The sequence below is a fragment of the Pollachius pollachius genome (genome assembly GCF_949987615.1).
Source record: "Pollachius pollachius genome assembly, chromosome: 12".
NCBI lineage: Eukaryota > Metazoa > Chordata > Actinopteri > Gadiformes > Gadidae > Pollachius > Pollachius pollachius.
This window is the reverse complement of record NC_136945.1, coordinates 3,010,841-3,027,711: the sequence shown is the minus strand read 5'-3', so window position 1 is coordinate 3,027,711 and position 16,871 is coordinate 3,010,841. Positions and strand designations below refer to the sequence as shown.

Genomic DNA, 16,871 nt, shown 5'->3' with positions numbered 1-16,871 from the left:
TAATTTCAGGCTCCCACTGCCCTATGAGTTTCCGTTGGGGCCAGCTCATCGTACGAAGTGTCTGGGACCCCCATTTGTGGGCCTGTCCTGGGTTTTCATAGCAGCCAACACTGCAGTGATGTCATGATCTTGGCTCTGCAATTTCTGCAGCTCGTCCCAGCTATGACCACAAATTTGGCCCTTCACCCTCGACTGAGCTGCTGAACATGCAACTGGCTTCCTTGCCCTACCCTCATCAGATGGCCACAAACAGGCACGCACCTCCTCCTCCTTTATAACCAGGAAGTCCTTTTCCACACCTGGGGTCTCAGGCTCTGCAGCTACTGGGATGCTGGACAGCACGTCAGCATTCTGGTTCATTCTCCCCGGCTTGTAGTGTACCTCAAAGTTAAACTCAGCCAACTGAGCAACCCATCTCTGCTCTACCGCACCAAGGTTCGCAGTTTCCAAATACCTCAGGGGGTTATGATCCGTAACCACAGTGAATTTAGAAAAGAGCAGCAGGTCACGAAGCTTTTCAGTGACCGCCCATCTAAGGGCAAGTAACTCCAGTTTAAACGCACTGTAATTCTTGTCATTATTTTTGGGCCCATGTAAGCCCCGACTTGCAAACGCTATAACGCGCCCTACTCCTGCATGCTTTTGGCTCAAAACTGCCCGAAGACCATTGAGACTTCCATCCGTTGTTACAATGAATGGCAGGCTACGGTCAGGGTAGGCGAGAACAGGTGGTGCCATTAAACACTTCCTCAGGCTGTCAAATGCTGCCTGGCACTCTTCACTCCATTCGAAATGTTGAGTTGCAGCCTTACCAACCCCTTTTTTAGCCTTGCCCATTAGTAAATGCAAGGGCCGGGCTAACTGTGCGAAACAGGGAACAAACCGTTTGTAATACAACATGAAGCCCACCACTTGTCTGACTTCCCTTAAAGACTGTGGGACAGGCCAATCCTCTAGGGCCTTCACCTTCTCCATGTCCACCTGCACATCATCGGCTGACACGACATGCCCGAGAAATTTTACCTCCGTCTTGAACAGGAAACATTCTTTAGGTTTAAGTTTCAAGCCGTGTTCCCGTAAACGTCTAAAGACTAACTTCAGCTTCTCCACATGACTTTCAAAGTCCCTGGAAAACACTAGGACGTCATCCAGGTAAATCAACAGGACCTCAAAAGCCAAGTCGCCCAGGGCCACTTCCATCAGGCTCTGAAATGAAGCAGGGTCATTGCAGAGCCCGAATGGCATGCGTGTCCATTGGTACAACCCGAATGGTGTCGTTACAGCGGTTTTCTCTTGGTCTTTCTCAGCTACGGCCACCTGGAAATACCCTGCAGTCAGATCCAAAGAGGAGAAGAGTTTTGCCTGGCCTAGAGCATCTAGCGACTCTTCAACTCTAGGAAGTGGGTAGGCATCCCTGCGTGTTACACTATTTAGTTTCCTGTAATCACAACAGAAATGCACAGTCCCATCTTTCTTCATCACCACAACTGCAGGGGACGCCAAAGGGCTGCAGCTTTCCTTTAACACACCCTGGGCAACAAGGTCTTGAACGTGCTGCTTTCCTTCCTGGAAGATATGGGGCGGAATTCTGCGGTGCCGTTGCTTAATCGGGTGGGCGACCACAGTAACCCATAGGAATACTATGGATTACTGTGGTGGTATATCCATAATCACGGTCATCGCGCAAAAACACATCACAGTGTTTTTCCAGGAGCTGATTGAGTTGATGCACCTGGTCTGAGGTGAGCCCCTGAAGGCTAGCCTATACAGGTACAAACAATGGCCCTGAATCTTCCTGACTGGATTCAGCCTGCACCTCATTCACATTTAGCTTTTCCGACACTTTTACTTAACGCCTCGGTGTGTGGATGGTGAAGCTCAGCATTTAGATTTAGGATTTAGATTTATGCATAAAAATTTAGATATAAAATGTAGATTTCGATTGATGTGTAAAGATTTAGTTTTCTATATAAGATTTAGCATTTAGATTTAGATAAAATGTAGATTTAGGATTTTTATTTAACATATTTCAAATTTTACATATGTGGAAAAAGGGAAATTGCATTTCATTTTGGAGGAGGTTCTATTTGCTAAATATGGGGAAAATTAAGCAAAGCTCGAGCTAATTGTGGAACAAGTGAAGCAGGTCTTCCAGCAGCAAAAGTTATCCAACGGCCCCCCATAGTTCACTGGCTCTTTAGGCTACTCCATGTCCACCTGTTGCTATTTTTAGGGGAAGAAGCAACCAGGACATAACATCAATTCTGCTCTGAAAGGATGAGTCACATAGAATGCAAAAATAATTTATTATAACATTATCTAGACACAAAATATAGAAATTGTCTTACATAATTTAGCAAATAAGTTATTTCCAGTATTTTGAAAATGCAAGAAGTATTTTCTAAAATGTTAAAATCTTGAATTTAGATCAAAGAGAACTGACTGACTTCCTTGGGAAAACTATTACAGCTTCATTTGTCAACACCTGTGTTAAAAGCTATAAACAAATAGGTCTGTCAAAATGGAGGCATTATATTTACAAATTACATTCCACCTGCCATACAAGTTGTCAATCTTGTGACCTTGACTCACACTCTTACACATGCACAGAAAATAATTTGAGGCTGAAGAATCATTCCAACCTACCTACTCATCTCACCTGGTCTGTCTTTTTTCAAGAAGTAGGTTAGTCTGATTTAAAGATCCCATATCATATCTTTTTTAGGGTTAAGAATTGCATTTGGGGATACTACTAGAATAGGGTTACATGCCTGTATGTTAGAAATACCCCTTCAAAAACCATTCTCCTGTGATTGGTCGAACGCTTTGTGCGTGTGTCGGTGACTTCGGCACTTCAGCACCGCCCACTGCACCATGTTTACACTGTGTCTGACGTCACACTGTTACAGCAGTAAAGTTTGAGCGAACAAACAAGCTGTTTCACGCACCATTTTTATTTAGGGGCACTCTCGGTGGATACTCCCCTTGGCTCGGACTTAGATTTTTCGAGTTTAGCAGACGTAAAACATGTTTACATACGTCATATCTTAAGCAAAGGGAAAAGTGGAAAAAGCAAAATATCACTCCTTTAATCACATGACAAACAAGTCACTTGTTTATTGGTTGGCTCGGGACGCTAGGATGTTTCCTGGCTGTGGCTGAATTGAAGGCTCCTTCTCCGGAGCTTTTCGGGCCGTAACGACGCGAGGAGAGAAAACTGGCGAAAGACGTCAACACGGGTGATGTAACCTGTAATAGGGGAACAATGATGTCACTGCTATGATTGCCAGTGCTGTGACGGCAGAATCTTCAGGGCAGATTGGATTGTGTCTTAGGCATTTACTACAGTGTTTTTTTTAACAACTCTGGGACACATTGGAGACCCAATAGGAAAGCCAGAATGATCAGAAAGGAAGAGCGAAACACGCAGAAGGGGCTTTTGGAAAATTTGAAGTGAAGATCCAAATTTTGTATGTGTGGTTATAGTGTACCAACATCATAACCCAAAATAAAAAATGCGGGAACCCCAGGGAAAGAGTGATGAGCATCAAGACCATTTCTCTCTCATCATCAACAGAACTAAGAGATGTTCTGTTCTCGGTGAGCGAATGAGGGAGTGAGAGCGAGAAAATGTGTGGAATAGACCAAGATTGTCAAAAAGAAAGAAGCCATAGCCAAAGAAGGCACTCTGTTGTGCGGCGGTCCCAGATGCTTCACTCACTCTCTCCCGTCCCTCCTTGTGTTTAACCCTCCTGCTGCTCGCTGCTTCCCCTGTGGCGAGACAAGCAATGATTGGTCAGTCACTTTTTGTCCTCTCAGAATAGAGGGAGAAAGGTTTGGATCAATAACAGTGTGTGAGACAGAGCATGTGTACAGTAACACAGTGGTGTGGCCTGGCTTGCAGGACCAAATGTGTTCTACAGATTTAAGTTAAGCCTCAATGATTCATTACATGTTAGTACTGTTTCGAGGGGATGCCCTTTTTTTTGGGCCTGCGGCTGGACAAAGCTGATATTAACCACCACAAATTACGTCTTTGGAGTGATACTCATATGTTTTGTGAGTTTCAACAAGATGACATTCTCATTCTCAATCTCGGCTTGTTTCCAGAGACAACATCTCTGTGACCAGGTATTTGACAGTTACAAAAAAAAACATCAGTTCTTGATGGGTTTTTCTAAAAGTCAATGAAACTTTGGGTGAAGTTGGGAAGATGGTTACATAAAGAGAGATGAGTAAGAAGCAGAAATGACAGCACAATCCGGAAGCTGGGTTAGTTTGCAAGAGTTTCTTTTCCTTTTATTTTCTGCTTTTAAGATTTCCCCCTTTGAGCGTTTTCTATTGACAAGGAACAAAAGTATTCAGAAATAAACTCCAACTTGCAGAGAGCTACACGACATTCCAGTAGTGTGACATGTTATTTTGGAAGGAAATATATAGACCTATTTAAAACAGATCAGTCAGAACAGTTGAATGCTGAGAGGCAGGGAGCTACATTTGAGGTCAAACACCCAGAAGCATTGCTATGTACAGCGTTAGTTTTTTTGTTATTTTCAAGCACCTATTTACTATTCCTATGTTAAAACACACACCATGAGAAACAACATCCAACATTGAGTTAAGGGCGAGTGCCCTGAACAGTTTGGTAACATCTCATCACACTCTTAAGATTGAATCTACTCGCAGTACACTGAGCATTGGCATATTACCTGCTAATATATCCAACATGTTATGAGCCTGTACCATATCTCTATTTCTTCTAACTTTATTATTTTTTTTTTCCCAAAAATGATTACATCCAGAGTGCATTATTACCTCTCTTTTCACATCACAAAGCATGGTAAAACATTGTATTTACTCAGACATTTCTTTGTATATAAAAAAAGGTGACATGTAACATCTAATTTGGACGCGTTCCCTTTAGAGTCTTTGGCAGGAGGAAACTCAAATAGAGAAAAATCAATGGCAACACAACTGGCTGACATCGGTAGTAAGAAACCGAACTGGTGTTCTGGTGTGAGTGTATCAAAGATAAGACCTTGGCTCACATGGAGAGTCCCATAATAGTGGAATAAAGACATCATCAGAACCAGTGTGGTTCATGTGTTGATGAACAGCATCACTTGGCAAACCATAAGAAAAACAGCACTTCATCATGCTTGGAACGCAGATAATGTTGGCATTCACAAAGATAACTTTGATAAAGCATGCGTATTTTGGTCAGCGAAGTGAGCCAACCTCAGAAAATGTATGTTAGCGATGAGTAAAGTACACTGTAAATTCAAGAGAATGTTGAGTCCCTAGTTGGCCCTAGTTGGTTACATGAGTGCCATGTCTGGTCCACATATGACTCTGGGGGAAGTCTGGCAGTCACATTGAGCAGATACAGTAGACCTTAAGATAAGGGTTGGTGCTTGTTGTTCACTCTGTGTATTACCCAAGCACAGCCCCAGGATGGTTTCTGTTGCAAACAAAGGAGTTGTGGAATCAATGACATGAACCAAAGATAACATTATCTATGGCTGAGAAAATTCTACAATAAATAATCAATTTGAGTCTTTCCAGACATAGGAAACATCGCTGTGGCAGGCGTTGAGTAAGACCAGACACTGATGGCAGCATAAACACATCAGAACATGTATGGGTAATACTCTGTCTCAAGGACTGCTGCACTACTGATTCCTATAGTAAGTTATGTTTGCGACCATCAGTAAAGAATAATATTACTGATTCATTACTGGCGTTGAGTGATAATTAACTTTGGAATAGTCAGGAAACAAACACATGTTTGTTCACTGATTGTCCCTAAAAATTGAATAACTAAAATTTTCTGTGTATGTACTAAAGGATATAAAGACGGTGAGTGGCATTTTATACAGCTTATCAGCTAACATCCTTTTTTATAGTACTGCAAAATATAAAAAAATAAGAACTTATTTACTGCATTGCACGTCCTCCGGGCAGACCAACAACATAAATAGAAAATCAGATAAGAGGGACAATGGTTTCTGCTGAAAAGAACTGACAGAAAACGAAACAAGCACAAACAAACAAAATCATAATAATGATGATACTGCCGTTAGATAAAAGTGCACATTTGTTTTGTACATAAAGGTATACATGACAACATCATAGCTTTTAACTCTGTCTCTCAGTATTCTTAGACACATGCACTCATTAACTCTCTCATTCTCACTCTTTCTCTCTCGCTCAAATCCATCACATGGTCGGTATATGGTAAAGCAGCCATGTGTCCCCCCTCCCTCCTGACAATCCATTTTCATCATCAGCTTCACAGTTTGTAACAATAAACCCCTAGATCTCCGCTCAGTACACACAGTAAACATCAGCCCTAAACCACCTGCACCACTCCATTCTCGCTTCTTTCTCTATGAAACGCCTCAGCGTCACCTCATGCCACAGTACAGTTTCAAGACTGACCTTAGAAGTCCTAAATCTATATATATAAGAAACCCCTCCGATGGCTTGTGTGTTATGGATGTGTATATATAATTATATATATATCCACACACAGAGTAGAACATACAATTATTCAGAGATGACCGTTGTAATTCTTGGTGAACCAAAAGTAGGAGCCTGGGGTGTCTAGGCTGTTTCACTTCCAGCCCAAAGGCTCCTGGGTTTGTATCCCTTCTGGCGCCAGCCTACCTGCCTGAGTGGAATCTATTCTTACTGTGAGTAAGTGAGCTTCTCCTGAATGACGGTGATGTTAAGTGCAATGGGAAGAATCTAGTGTCCCGGAAGGGGTTAGACCTCAGTTAGAAACAACAGGTTAGAAGGCAATGCAGGTTTAGCACAACCCCAGCATACAGAGAAGAGGTCTTAATCCCAGAGCAGCCGTCATTGAATTGTTCTGTGCATGTCTAGCGCAGTAGTAAGCAACACAGAGTTCGTAATAGCGAAGCAGAAAAGCAAGTTGTGTTAAGAGGGGGGAAAAAAGCAGTTGGTGACCAGAAACAGAAACAGTTTATGCCAGGAAGGAAGATCATCCCACATGGGAGTTGGAGGTTTTTCACAATAAAACCCTTCAAGTTCTTCACAAAGTTGCCTTTGAGCCACAGATCCAAAACTTGAACTAGTACCTCTCCACTGACTTTGCAAATGAGGAGGAACGAGACTGTGTACCCATGCTGAGGGGCAACTTCATCTACACTGCTTTACACCATGGGGTGTCTGGGAATAAATACAAGGGAGGGACGGGGAAGCTACTCCCTGGGATGCTCATGGCGCCCCCTAGCTCTCCTCTATGGTGAGACAGATGAACTCCTGAATGCACTTCCTATACTGCTGCTCAGTGGGGCTGCCGCCCGGGTATTGACCTGGCTGGCCCAGCGGTGGCTCGGCCTCACGCATCTCCTCGTTCATCCGCGCCAGACGCAACCTGGACACCACAGGAAGGGGAGACAAGACGGCGGCAGTGAAAGTGAGAACAACATGACATCATCGTCGGTGAGTTAAGTGCTGCTGCAGGCGATCAAGCTCTTATTCACTATCCCAAAAATATCAAAGAACAAGTTTTAAATTATTCATTCATTTCCACACCCTCACGCATAAACACATTCACAGAGAGAAACGTCTGCCCTAAATAAACCCCACGCACACTACCACAACAGACTATTTTACTACTTATTTTTCTGTAATTTGCACAACATTTTTCCACTATAGTATCAACTGGTACCACTACCACTTGAACACTTTACACTGACACTTACACTTTACACTTTACAACACCTCGACCACTGTTTAGTTTCTCTACTCATTATCACTTACTTTATTTGATTGTATTATTATTTATTATTGTGATCTATTGATGCTGCTTCTCATTTTTACTTATTTTTATTTATTTTACTTATTAAGTTTATCTTGTATTGTTCCTGCTATGTGACTGTTGAGGAACCAAGCCTAAGAATTGTACTCTTAGGCTCAATTGTAGATTGCACGTTGGTCTGGGGAAGCTGATGTCATTTTCTTCAGCTCAAGAGGCGTGATCATCGGGCCTAGTTTAAATGACTGTACGCAATTGGCTGCTTGCCTCCGCTTCCCTGTCGTCATTGTGTTAAACCAGCCAATAGCGCGCCAGGGGTGGGAGAAGCCAGCTTGGTGATTAGCTCCCGCAAAAAAGTATCAGAAGCAGAAAGAAATGTATTGCTCCTCTCCAGACCCTTCTGCAGGGCAAATTCAAATCGCCGGCAGAATGGGCGGGGCTACCCAGTCTACTCTTGCGTACTTGTACATTAAAATGTAATAAAAGTAACTGATTCTGATTCTGAAATAAAGGGTATGAGGTGGACTCACAAGGTGACGATATCTGCATTGGCAGCCTGGACAGCGATATTCAAAGGGTCGTGACCTTGCTCGTCCACCTCTGACTGCGATGCCCCTCTCTTCAGGAACAAGCACACCTGCCTGTGAGGAGTAGACAGATTGTGGAGACAGATGAAGGGATGGAGAGATAGAGAGGTCACAGTCAACAAGTGAGGTCAGCATTCAACTGTCACATGCATATGCAACTGTGTAGGATGTAGGACTCCAATACAATGTTTTTAATAGAAGTGAAAACTTCAGTGTGTAGATCAGTAAATAGGCCTAGATTTACTATTACTGTCACCAGTGTTGTGCATAAACGTGCTCAAAGAGAGGCTTTCATTGATTCCTCTATTAACAACCTTCAGATATGAACAAATTAATCTTCTTCTTCGTCTTATCACATGTGACATTATTGGAAATTTAATGATTTCCTGTCAACAAATGTTCAGCATGAAATATGTGCAAAGTAAATTAATCCAACAATGAATTCTTTCCAAAATAGATGAAGTCCATGTCCCTTATCCTAAGGTAGACGGTGAACATCCAGGGTGCAAACCACAGGGTCAGACAGTGTGTTACATACCCGGTGTGGCCCAGGTTGGTGGCATGGTGTAGTGGGCCCCTCCCCCGCATGTCCCTCTGGTTCACATCAGCCCCGTTCTGGAGCAGGAACTCACACGCTATCAAAGAGCCCTTGGAGAGAGACACAGAGAGAGAGACACAGGGACACAGAGAGACAGACACAGAGAGAAACACAGAGAGACAGAGAGAAACACAGGGACAGCGAGGCACAGAGAGCGACAGAGAGGCCCAGAGAGCGACACAAGAGAGACACAGAGACAGATAGAGACACAGACAGAGAGACAAAGAGAGACAGAGAGGAAGGGAGTTAATATCAATCAATCCTCTGAATCAAGTATATCCTCTCGAATAGCTTCTCATTGGAATATTTTACCATCCTCATAGTTAAGTCTCATAATTCTCTTGTGTCTCGCAAAAAGAACGCTGTCATTATTCCGGACGTACTAGCCCAAACCGGCGCCGACTAGACGCGCGGCGCACTGCACCCAACTAGGCTTCACGCCACTGTTCTATTCCCTAGCCCCTGAAAAATTGCTTTTTTAAAGCTGTTTTGTACATCTCGGCTTGATACAAGGTCCTGTACATATGGAGATTGTTGATGCACTAGATGAATAATTCCACAATGCAAAAAGAATAAGCAATGAAAGTTAATAAAGTGTGTAAAGTGACTAACCGTAAACAAAGTGCCTGACAGCACATAAAGTAACTATGAATTAATGTGACTATCATTGTAAGCACAAACAGAGGATCATGGGCATCAGGGCCATATATGTAGTCATAAAACAACTGGTATGACGGTATGGTAGCCTATCCCGACTAAGTTTGTTGATCTGCTTCTTTCAAAACATATCACAACGGTGCTGCAGCGCGCCCGTTCCTATTGGGGCTAGGGGTGGCAATTGACGCGCGTGAAATGCGCACCGCTGCGCTTTGGCGCCGGTGTGTGGCCGGCTTCCTGCTACTTAATGACATGTATCTGACTTCAGTGCATGTTGCTTTTTCATCGCCCTGCTACTCTCCCCCCCGGCACTCACCCCCACCACGGCCTCGATGAGCGGCGTCCTGCCGTGCTCCTGCTCGCCGGGGGCGTGCACGTCAGCACCATGCGCCAGCGCCTCGGCCATGAGCGGCAGGTTGTGGAGGCGTGAGGCTCGGTGGAGCAGGGCCCCGGGGTGCAGCTCCCGGGGGTCCTCTGGGTCGGAGGCCACCTCCTGCTCGATCTCCACGTCCCCGCTGGACGACTCCTCCGACTCCTCCTCTGAGAGGGGGGAGGAGGGGCGGGCAGGGGAGGGGAGGAGGAGGAGGAGGAGGAAGAGGAGGGCCAGCAGGGAAAACAAGGGAGAGAGAGAGAGAGATGAGAGGAATACTAGAGTTTGTAGCATGCATAATAAAACGCTGTGATACCATAAGGGAAGCCTCCTCCTGTCCAGCTCCACTGGGAGGGTGTGGCCTTAACACGGCCAGGGTTAGGGGTTCGATCCTTGTGCTAAAAATTGCGTGCCCTCATGGTATTGTAATGATACAGTTGTTTAATTATAATAATTAATTATGACGATACATTATCATGAACACATATTATACTGCATATTACATAAATTAATATCATTAAGCCCAAAAAGCATCATGTCGGGAAAAACACGAAATACTGTGTCAAATATAGACTTGAGTCCTAAAAGAAGCGAGGATGAAGAATACAGCCCTGCTACATTCCCAGGTCTTGGAATTTAGTACAAATATGAACTGAAAACTCATTCTGAGCTTTTGGCTTTAAATCTCATATTCACACTAGGGCTGCATGATAAATCGTTATAAAATCGCGATCTCGATTCACCCCTGTGTCGATTTAAGTTTTAAATTAATCGACTAATTCGATTCTCTTTTTTTTATGAGCCGAGTCCAACTGACAAACGCGACTTTCTTCTGTGAGTTTAAAACATAGGTCCATGGTTTAAAAGCACTCCCAAGCACTCTCTCCCTTCTAGGTTCTGAGAAGGGCTTCACCCTCAGCCAATGACGAAGCACCTTTTAGTCACGTGTTTCACTCATGGAGCAGCAGAGAGCGCAGTAGTTCGGAAAGATAGTGCGACTGCGAGTGCGACAAGAGATAAACAGTGAAGACAAAATGGATTTTTATGATGAGGACCCAGCTACTAGTGGCGAGAATCAGCCAACCCCTCAGACACAAACGGAACTTGTTCCAAAAAAAGGCTCGCATTCAGTGGTGTGGAAGTATTTTGGCTTTAAGCAAAACAACGAGGGTCAGTCTAAAGGGATTTGCAAGGCATGCTTTGCGATCGTTGCAGCACCGCAAAGTAACACCACAAATCTATACCAGCACCTCAATCGTCACCACAAAGTGCAATATGATGAAGCTGTACAAGGCAAGAAAAAGTCTGAAAGTCGTCCAACATTAACAACACAGACATCCATTACTGACACCTTGCACAAGGCAAACCCATACCCACATAACTCCAGTAGGAGTTAGTAATTGCTTACCATCTAGCAAAGGATATGGTTATGGATATGGTGAAGATTAATCTTAATCTGGTGGGGGCAAAATACATCTGTATATCTACCGTTGTCTGTGTTGGTGAAGAAATACCTATGCATTCCAGCTACCAGCTCACCTTCTGAGCAGCTGTTCAGTACAGCGGGCAACATTGTGACATGCCACCGTGCATCACTAAAGCCAGAGCATGTGGACAGACTTGTGTTTCTGGCCAGGAATCTTTAAGTGCCATGTTCAGGGTCACATATAGGGTCATATGAGAGGCCCATGTTCCAAAGAAAACATTTGTGTTTTATTTATGCTTATTTATGTTAAAGTTAAAGTTGGTTCAGTATACTCGTTTTTGATACTGCACCTTTTTGTTGTCATGGTTCATGTGTGCAATAAAAAAATAAATAAAAAGAAAATGTTTTTTTTATTTGTGAGAAAAAAATCGTGGCAGAAAATCGTGATATTGATTCTAAGCAATAAAATTGTGATTCAGATTTTTCCCTGAATCGTGCAGCCCTAATTCACACACAAGCACACCGATACACACACAAACTCACCCTCCTCCGTGACGCTGTCCACCACGGCGCCAAAGACGATGTCAGTGCTGCCGTCAGTGCTTCCTCCCAGGCCGCTGTCGCTGCTCAGCCCTGCCGGGCCAAGAAAAGCCCAGACCACGGACACATTAATCTCTGCAACACCGGGGCGCTAACACATGCATGACAACCATACAACCATGAAGGGGGTCCCTCCCTACTAATGCTGATGTATGTCACCCACCAATTCAACGACCACAACGTTGATATTATTCTACTAGATGAAGCTCACTGAAGAGAAGTAGGACTATTTCATCCAAACAATTTTGGGGACAAAAGCCTTGGAGTGAAGATGGGATATCCTGACCATTGGAATCTGAAATGAACTTTTTGCAATTAACTTAACAAGTCTAACCTTACTCTTTTTGATTAATCCTGAATGTTTGGCTTCACTTCTCATCATACACAATTCTTTTTCATGTAATTGCAGGAGAAGTATTGGATGGATCATTTTAATGACAAACACAACGTAACAGTAGATATATGGCAAAGGGCGCTTACTGCGAGGCCCAGAGCCGGTGTCGAAGTAGGAGAACAGTGAGTCCAGCTCATCGGGACAGAACAGAGAGTCCCGACGGAACTTAGCCGCCGCGGCCGCTGCTGCTGCTGGGGAGCACAGGGTCAAAGGTCAGGGTGGGATTAAAGTGATCTGTAAATACTGAACTTAGTACCACACTTGTTAATTGTATTATTTGAATATTGTCACACCTTAAGTAGAGCCACATATTGATATGGGTATCCCCAATATTTTCTAATCCTACTTCTACATAAACACATTGTATTAGTGTTTATGTAATGGCAATAGTTTCGTTAAATGTTCGCAGAGCCAACTTCTATTCAAACCAAAGGCCAGCTATAATGTTCTACTGGTGTAAAGCTCTAAACCATTATATATATATATATATATATATATATATATATATATATATATATATATATATATATATATATATATATATATATACATATATATATGTATATATACATACATACATACATACATACATACATACATACATACATACATATATACATAAGTATGTATATGTATATATGTGTGTGCACTAAGGGGATGGCAGTGCATCAGCCGGTCACCCACCTGCAGAGAGGTTGGCGGGGGACGGGCCGCTGGGGTCGTAGCGATGGTACTTCCTGCGGGCCTTGTGGGGCGCACGCAAGGAGCTGCGGTGCTGCGGGCACTTCTTCACCGTCCAGGGGCGGGACTTCCTCTCCCCCTCCACCAATGCCTCGCTGCCGCTCATCTTCTTCAGGTAGCGCCGCTCCACGTACTTGGCCTTGATCCAGGCCTCCTTCTCCTGCCTGATGACGGAGAGGATGGGTCAAGAGCAGTATTATTATTATAATTATAAAATATTATATTGTATTATTAGATTACTATGATGGGGAGTTTATTCATCGCCGAGTGGAAATTATGTTGTAACAGCAGATCCCGATAACGCAAATGATTATATAACAAAATAGAAATGAATAGAAATAATAATGTAATAAATAAATAAAGAACACAAAAAACTAAAATGAAAGTTAAATGAACAATATTACTTAAACTAGAAATTACAAACACAAATATTCTGAGACAATTGCCCAAAACTCAGGCCTGCAGTAATGTAAATTGCCAACATCTGTATCACTCATCTTATAATATATAATTGATGTTTTTTCAAATGTACTGAATTAAATATTTCTAAACGATGACCAGTTCCATTCTAAGGCCCTAGGAGAGGCTATTGTTGTCATGACTTGTCTCTCTGGCGTGAGGCTCAGGAGGCTGACCTTGAACTGGTGGGCCCTGGCTTCCTGGCCCCCAGAGCCTCGCAGGTGCCCTCGTAGATGTGGTTGATCACAGTGTTGCCCAGCTCACACATCAACTGCAGCGGGGGAGCAGGTTGAGCAGGACCCGAGAGCCACGGGGAACATGGTAGAACATGGGCAGAGAGAGGAAAGAAGAACGTCAGCATACATGTGTGACCCATGACAGTATGATTCGGAATGATTTGGACAAGAGCGCCATGGCAGCAGCGAGGGCCGACTGACCTTGAGTAGCTCTGGCTCCCAGGAGTCCAGCGTGAGGGACCGCACCTTGGAGCAGTGGACGCCCAGGCTCCTGGAGGACAGAGGACACAGTGAGAACCTCTTCAGAAGGATCTCTTTTGCTATGAGCCATTCGTCAGACGTTATTTGCTCTTGAGATACTTCCAACGCACCACCACAGCCTTGTTCAGCACACATTATAGATGACGATATTTAGATAATCTAAAACAAAAACATTTATATGATGAAATATATTATACTTTTTATGTTATATATACGGTATATATGTAAGGGATAATGTATACAACGCCGGTCATTATCGGTAAAATAAGCCCCGACAGGGCGAACAGGACACCGACGCGAAGCAGAGGTGTCTTGCTTCGCTTATTTTGGATAATGACCGGCGACGTTCTATACATTATCCCGCTTATTACACAGCTACTTGCCAAAACGAAAAAATAACTTCACACGGTGTGGCTTTTTACAATGTATTTGTTAACAGTAGAGAAATAGTCTGCGAAAGACGTTGATGTCGCTTAGCAACCGAGTACGCTGGGGTTGATAAATTACTGGACTACTTGCGGAGTGATACGAAAGACAGCAAAAAATCCACTTTCCTTGACAGCGGTCATTACTTGCTTAGCAACGGTGAATTATCAAATAAAATTCACCGCCAGAAGTTGTGAAGGGCCTATGCAAGTGAACGGAACGTTCCACGGCATTGAGAAGAGCCGTGTAATAAATATACAGTGGGGCAAAAAAGTATTTAGTCAGCCACCAATTGTGCAAGTTCTCCCACTTAAAAAGACGAGAGAGGCCTGTAATTTTCATCATAGGTAAACCTCAGCTATGAGAGACAAAATGAAAAAAAAAATCCAGAAAATCACATTGTCTGATTTTTTAAGAATTTATTTGCAAATTATGGTGGAAAATAAGTATTTGGTCACCTACAAACCAGCAAGATTTCTGGCTGTCACAGACCTGTAACTTCTTCTTTAAGAGGCTCCTCTGTCCTCCACTCGTTACCTGTATTAATGGCACGTGTTTGAACTCCTTATCAGTATAAAAGACACCTGTCCACAACCTCAAACAGTCACACTCCAAACTCCACTATGGCCAAGACCAAAGAGCTGTCAAAGGACACCAAAAACACAATTTTAGACCTGCACCAGGCTGGGAAGTCTGAATCTGCAATAGGTAAGCAGCTTGGTGTGAAGAAATCAACTGTGGGAGCAATTATTAGGAAATGGAATACATACAAGACCACTGATAATCTCCCTCGATCTGGGGCTCCATGCAAGATCTCACCCTGTGGGGTCAAAATGATCACAAGAACGGTGAACAAAAATCCCAGAACCACACGGGGGGAACTAGTGAATGACCTCCAGAGAGCTGGGACCAAAGTAACAAAGGCTACCATCACTAACACACTACGCCGCCAGGGACTCAAATCCTGCAGTGCCAGACGTGTCCCCCTGCTAAAGCCAGTGCATGTGCGGGCCCGTTTGAAGTTTGCTAGAGAGCATTTGGATGATCCAGAACAGGATTGGGAGAATGTCATATGGTCAGATGAAACCGAAATAGAACTTTTTGGTAAAAACTCAACCCGTCGTGTTTGGAGGAGAAAGAATGCTGAGTTGCATCCAAAGAACACCATACCTACAGTGAAGCATGAGGGTGGAAACATCATGCTTTGGGGCTGTTTTTCTGCCAAGGGACCAGGACGTCTGATCCGTGTGACGGAAAGAATGAATGGGGCCATGTATCGTGAGATTTTGAGTGAAAACCTCCTTCCATCAGCAAGGGCACTGAAGATGAAACGTGGCTGGGTCTTTCAGCATGACAATGACCCCAAACACACAGCCCGGGCAACGAAGGAGTGGCTTCGTAAGAAGCATTTCAAGGTCCTGGAGTGGCCTAGCCAGTCTCCAGATCTCAACCCCATAGAAAATCTTTGGAGGGAGTTGAAAGTCCGTGTTGCCCAGCGAAGGCCCAAAAACATCACTGCTCTAGAGGAGATCTGCATGGAGGAATGGGCAAAAATACCAGAGGCATTGTGTGAAAACCTTGTAAAGACTTACAGAAAACGTTTGACCTCTGTCATTGCCAACAAAGGGCATGTAACAAAGTATTGAGATGACCTTTTGTTATTGACCAAATACTTATTTTCCACCATAATTTGCAAATAAATTCTTTAAAAATCAGACAATGTGATTTTCAAGATTTTATTTTTTTCATTTTGTCTCTCATAGCTGAGGTATACCTATGATGAAAATTACAGGCCTCACTCATCTTTTTAGGTGGGAGAACTTGCACAATTGGTGGCTGACTAAATACTTTTTTGCCCCACTGTATATATATATATATACACATTTTCAGACTAGACATATTTTTGATGCACCTTCCGATATTGAGACACAACATACAGTCAGTAGAGACCAGGGAGCCCTGTGTCTTCCTCAATCTAATACCAGATCAGCTTGCTGTTGCTCTTTCCCACAGAATGCGCTGCTTTACAACCGTGCAAACTGCCATCTGGTGTAAACACATCCTACATCACAGGGTTATCAAAGAGGAGCACTAGTTGGGCCCAGTGACATATAAACTACATCCACCCCCAGCAGAGGGCTCTCCTCTCACTCACCTCTAGATTACCATCAGCCATTTCTTGCCGCAGGTGTGTTACAATGTGCACCTCTCCATCCCAACCTGGGCTCGACATCTGCTGTTTTGCCCTCTCTCCCTCTCTCTCTCTCTCTCTCTCTCTCTCTCTCCATCGCTCTCTCTCTCTCTCTCTCTCTCTCTCTCTCTCTCTCTCT

General features: G+C 43.7%; 1 protein-coding gene across 4 annotated transcripts in view; it reads right to left on the bottom strand.

Moving 5' to 3' along the window:
* Positions 1-2,289: 2,289 nt before the first annotated feature.
* acap3b (ArfGAP with coiled-coil, ankyrin repeat and PH domains 3b) overlaps positions 2,290-16,871 on the bottom strand; it is a 56,898-nt gene continuing 42,316 nt past the window's right edge. The window contains exons 16-26 of one of the 4 annotated variants that reach the window (XM_079748686.1): positions 14,056-14,125; positions 13,795-13,889; positions 13,103-13,323; positions 12,505-12,609; positions 11,968-12,066; positions 9,945-10,168; positions 8,912-9,021; positions 8,317-8,427; positions 7,341-7,402; positions 3,722-3,771; positions 2,290-3,249 (exon numbers count right to left, since the gene is read on the bottom strand). In XM_079748686.1, coding sequence (XP_079604812.1) covers positions 3,109-3,249; positions 3,722-3,771; positions 7,341-7,402; positions 8,317-8,427; positions 8,912-9,021; positions 9,945-10,168; positions 11,968-12,066; positions 12,505-12,609; positions 13,103-13,323; positions 13,795-13,889; positions 14,056-14,125 — 1,288 coding nt within the window. In that variant the 3' untranslated portion in view covers positions 2,290-3,108. Of the gene's footprint in view, positions 3,250-3,452; positions 3,772-7,340; positions 7,403-8,316; positions 8,428-8,911; positions 9,022-9,944; positions 10,169-11,967; positions 12,067-12,504; positions 12,610-13,102; positions 13,324-13,794; positions 13,890-14,055; positions 14,126-16,871 lie in introns of those variants that run through there. The other 3 variants (XM_079748687.1, XM_079748684.1, XM_079748685.1) reach the window with 3 other exon arrangements.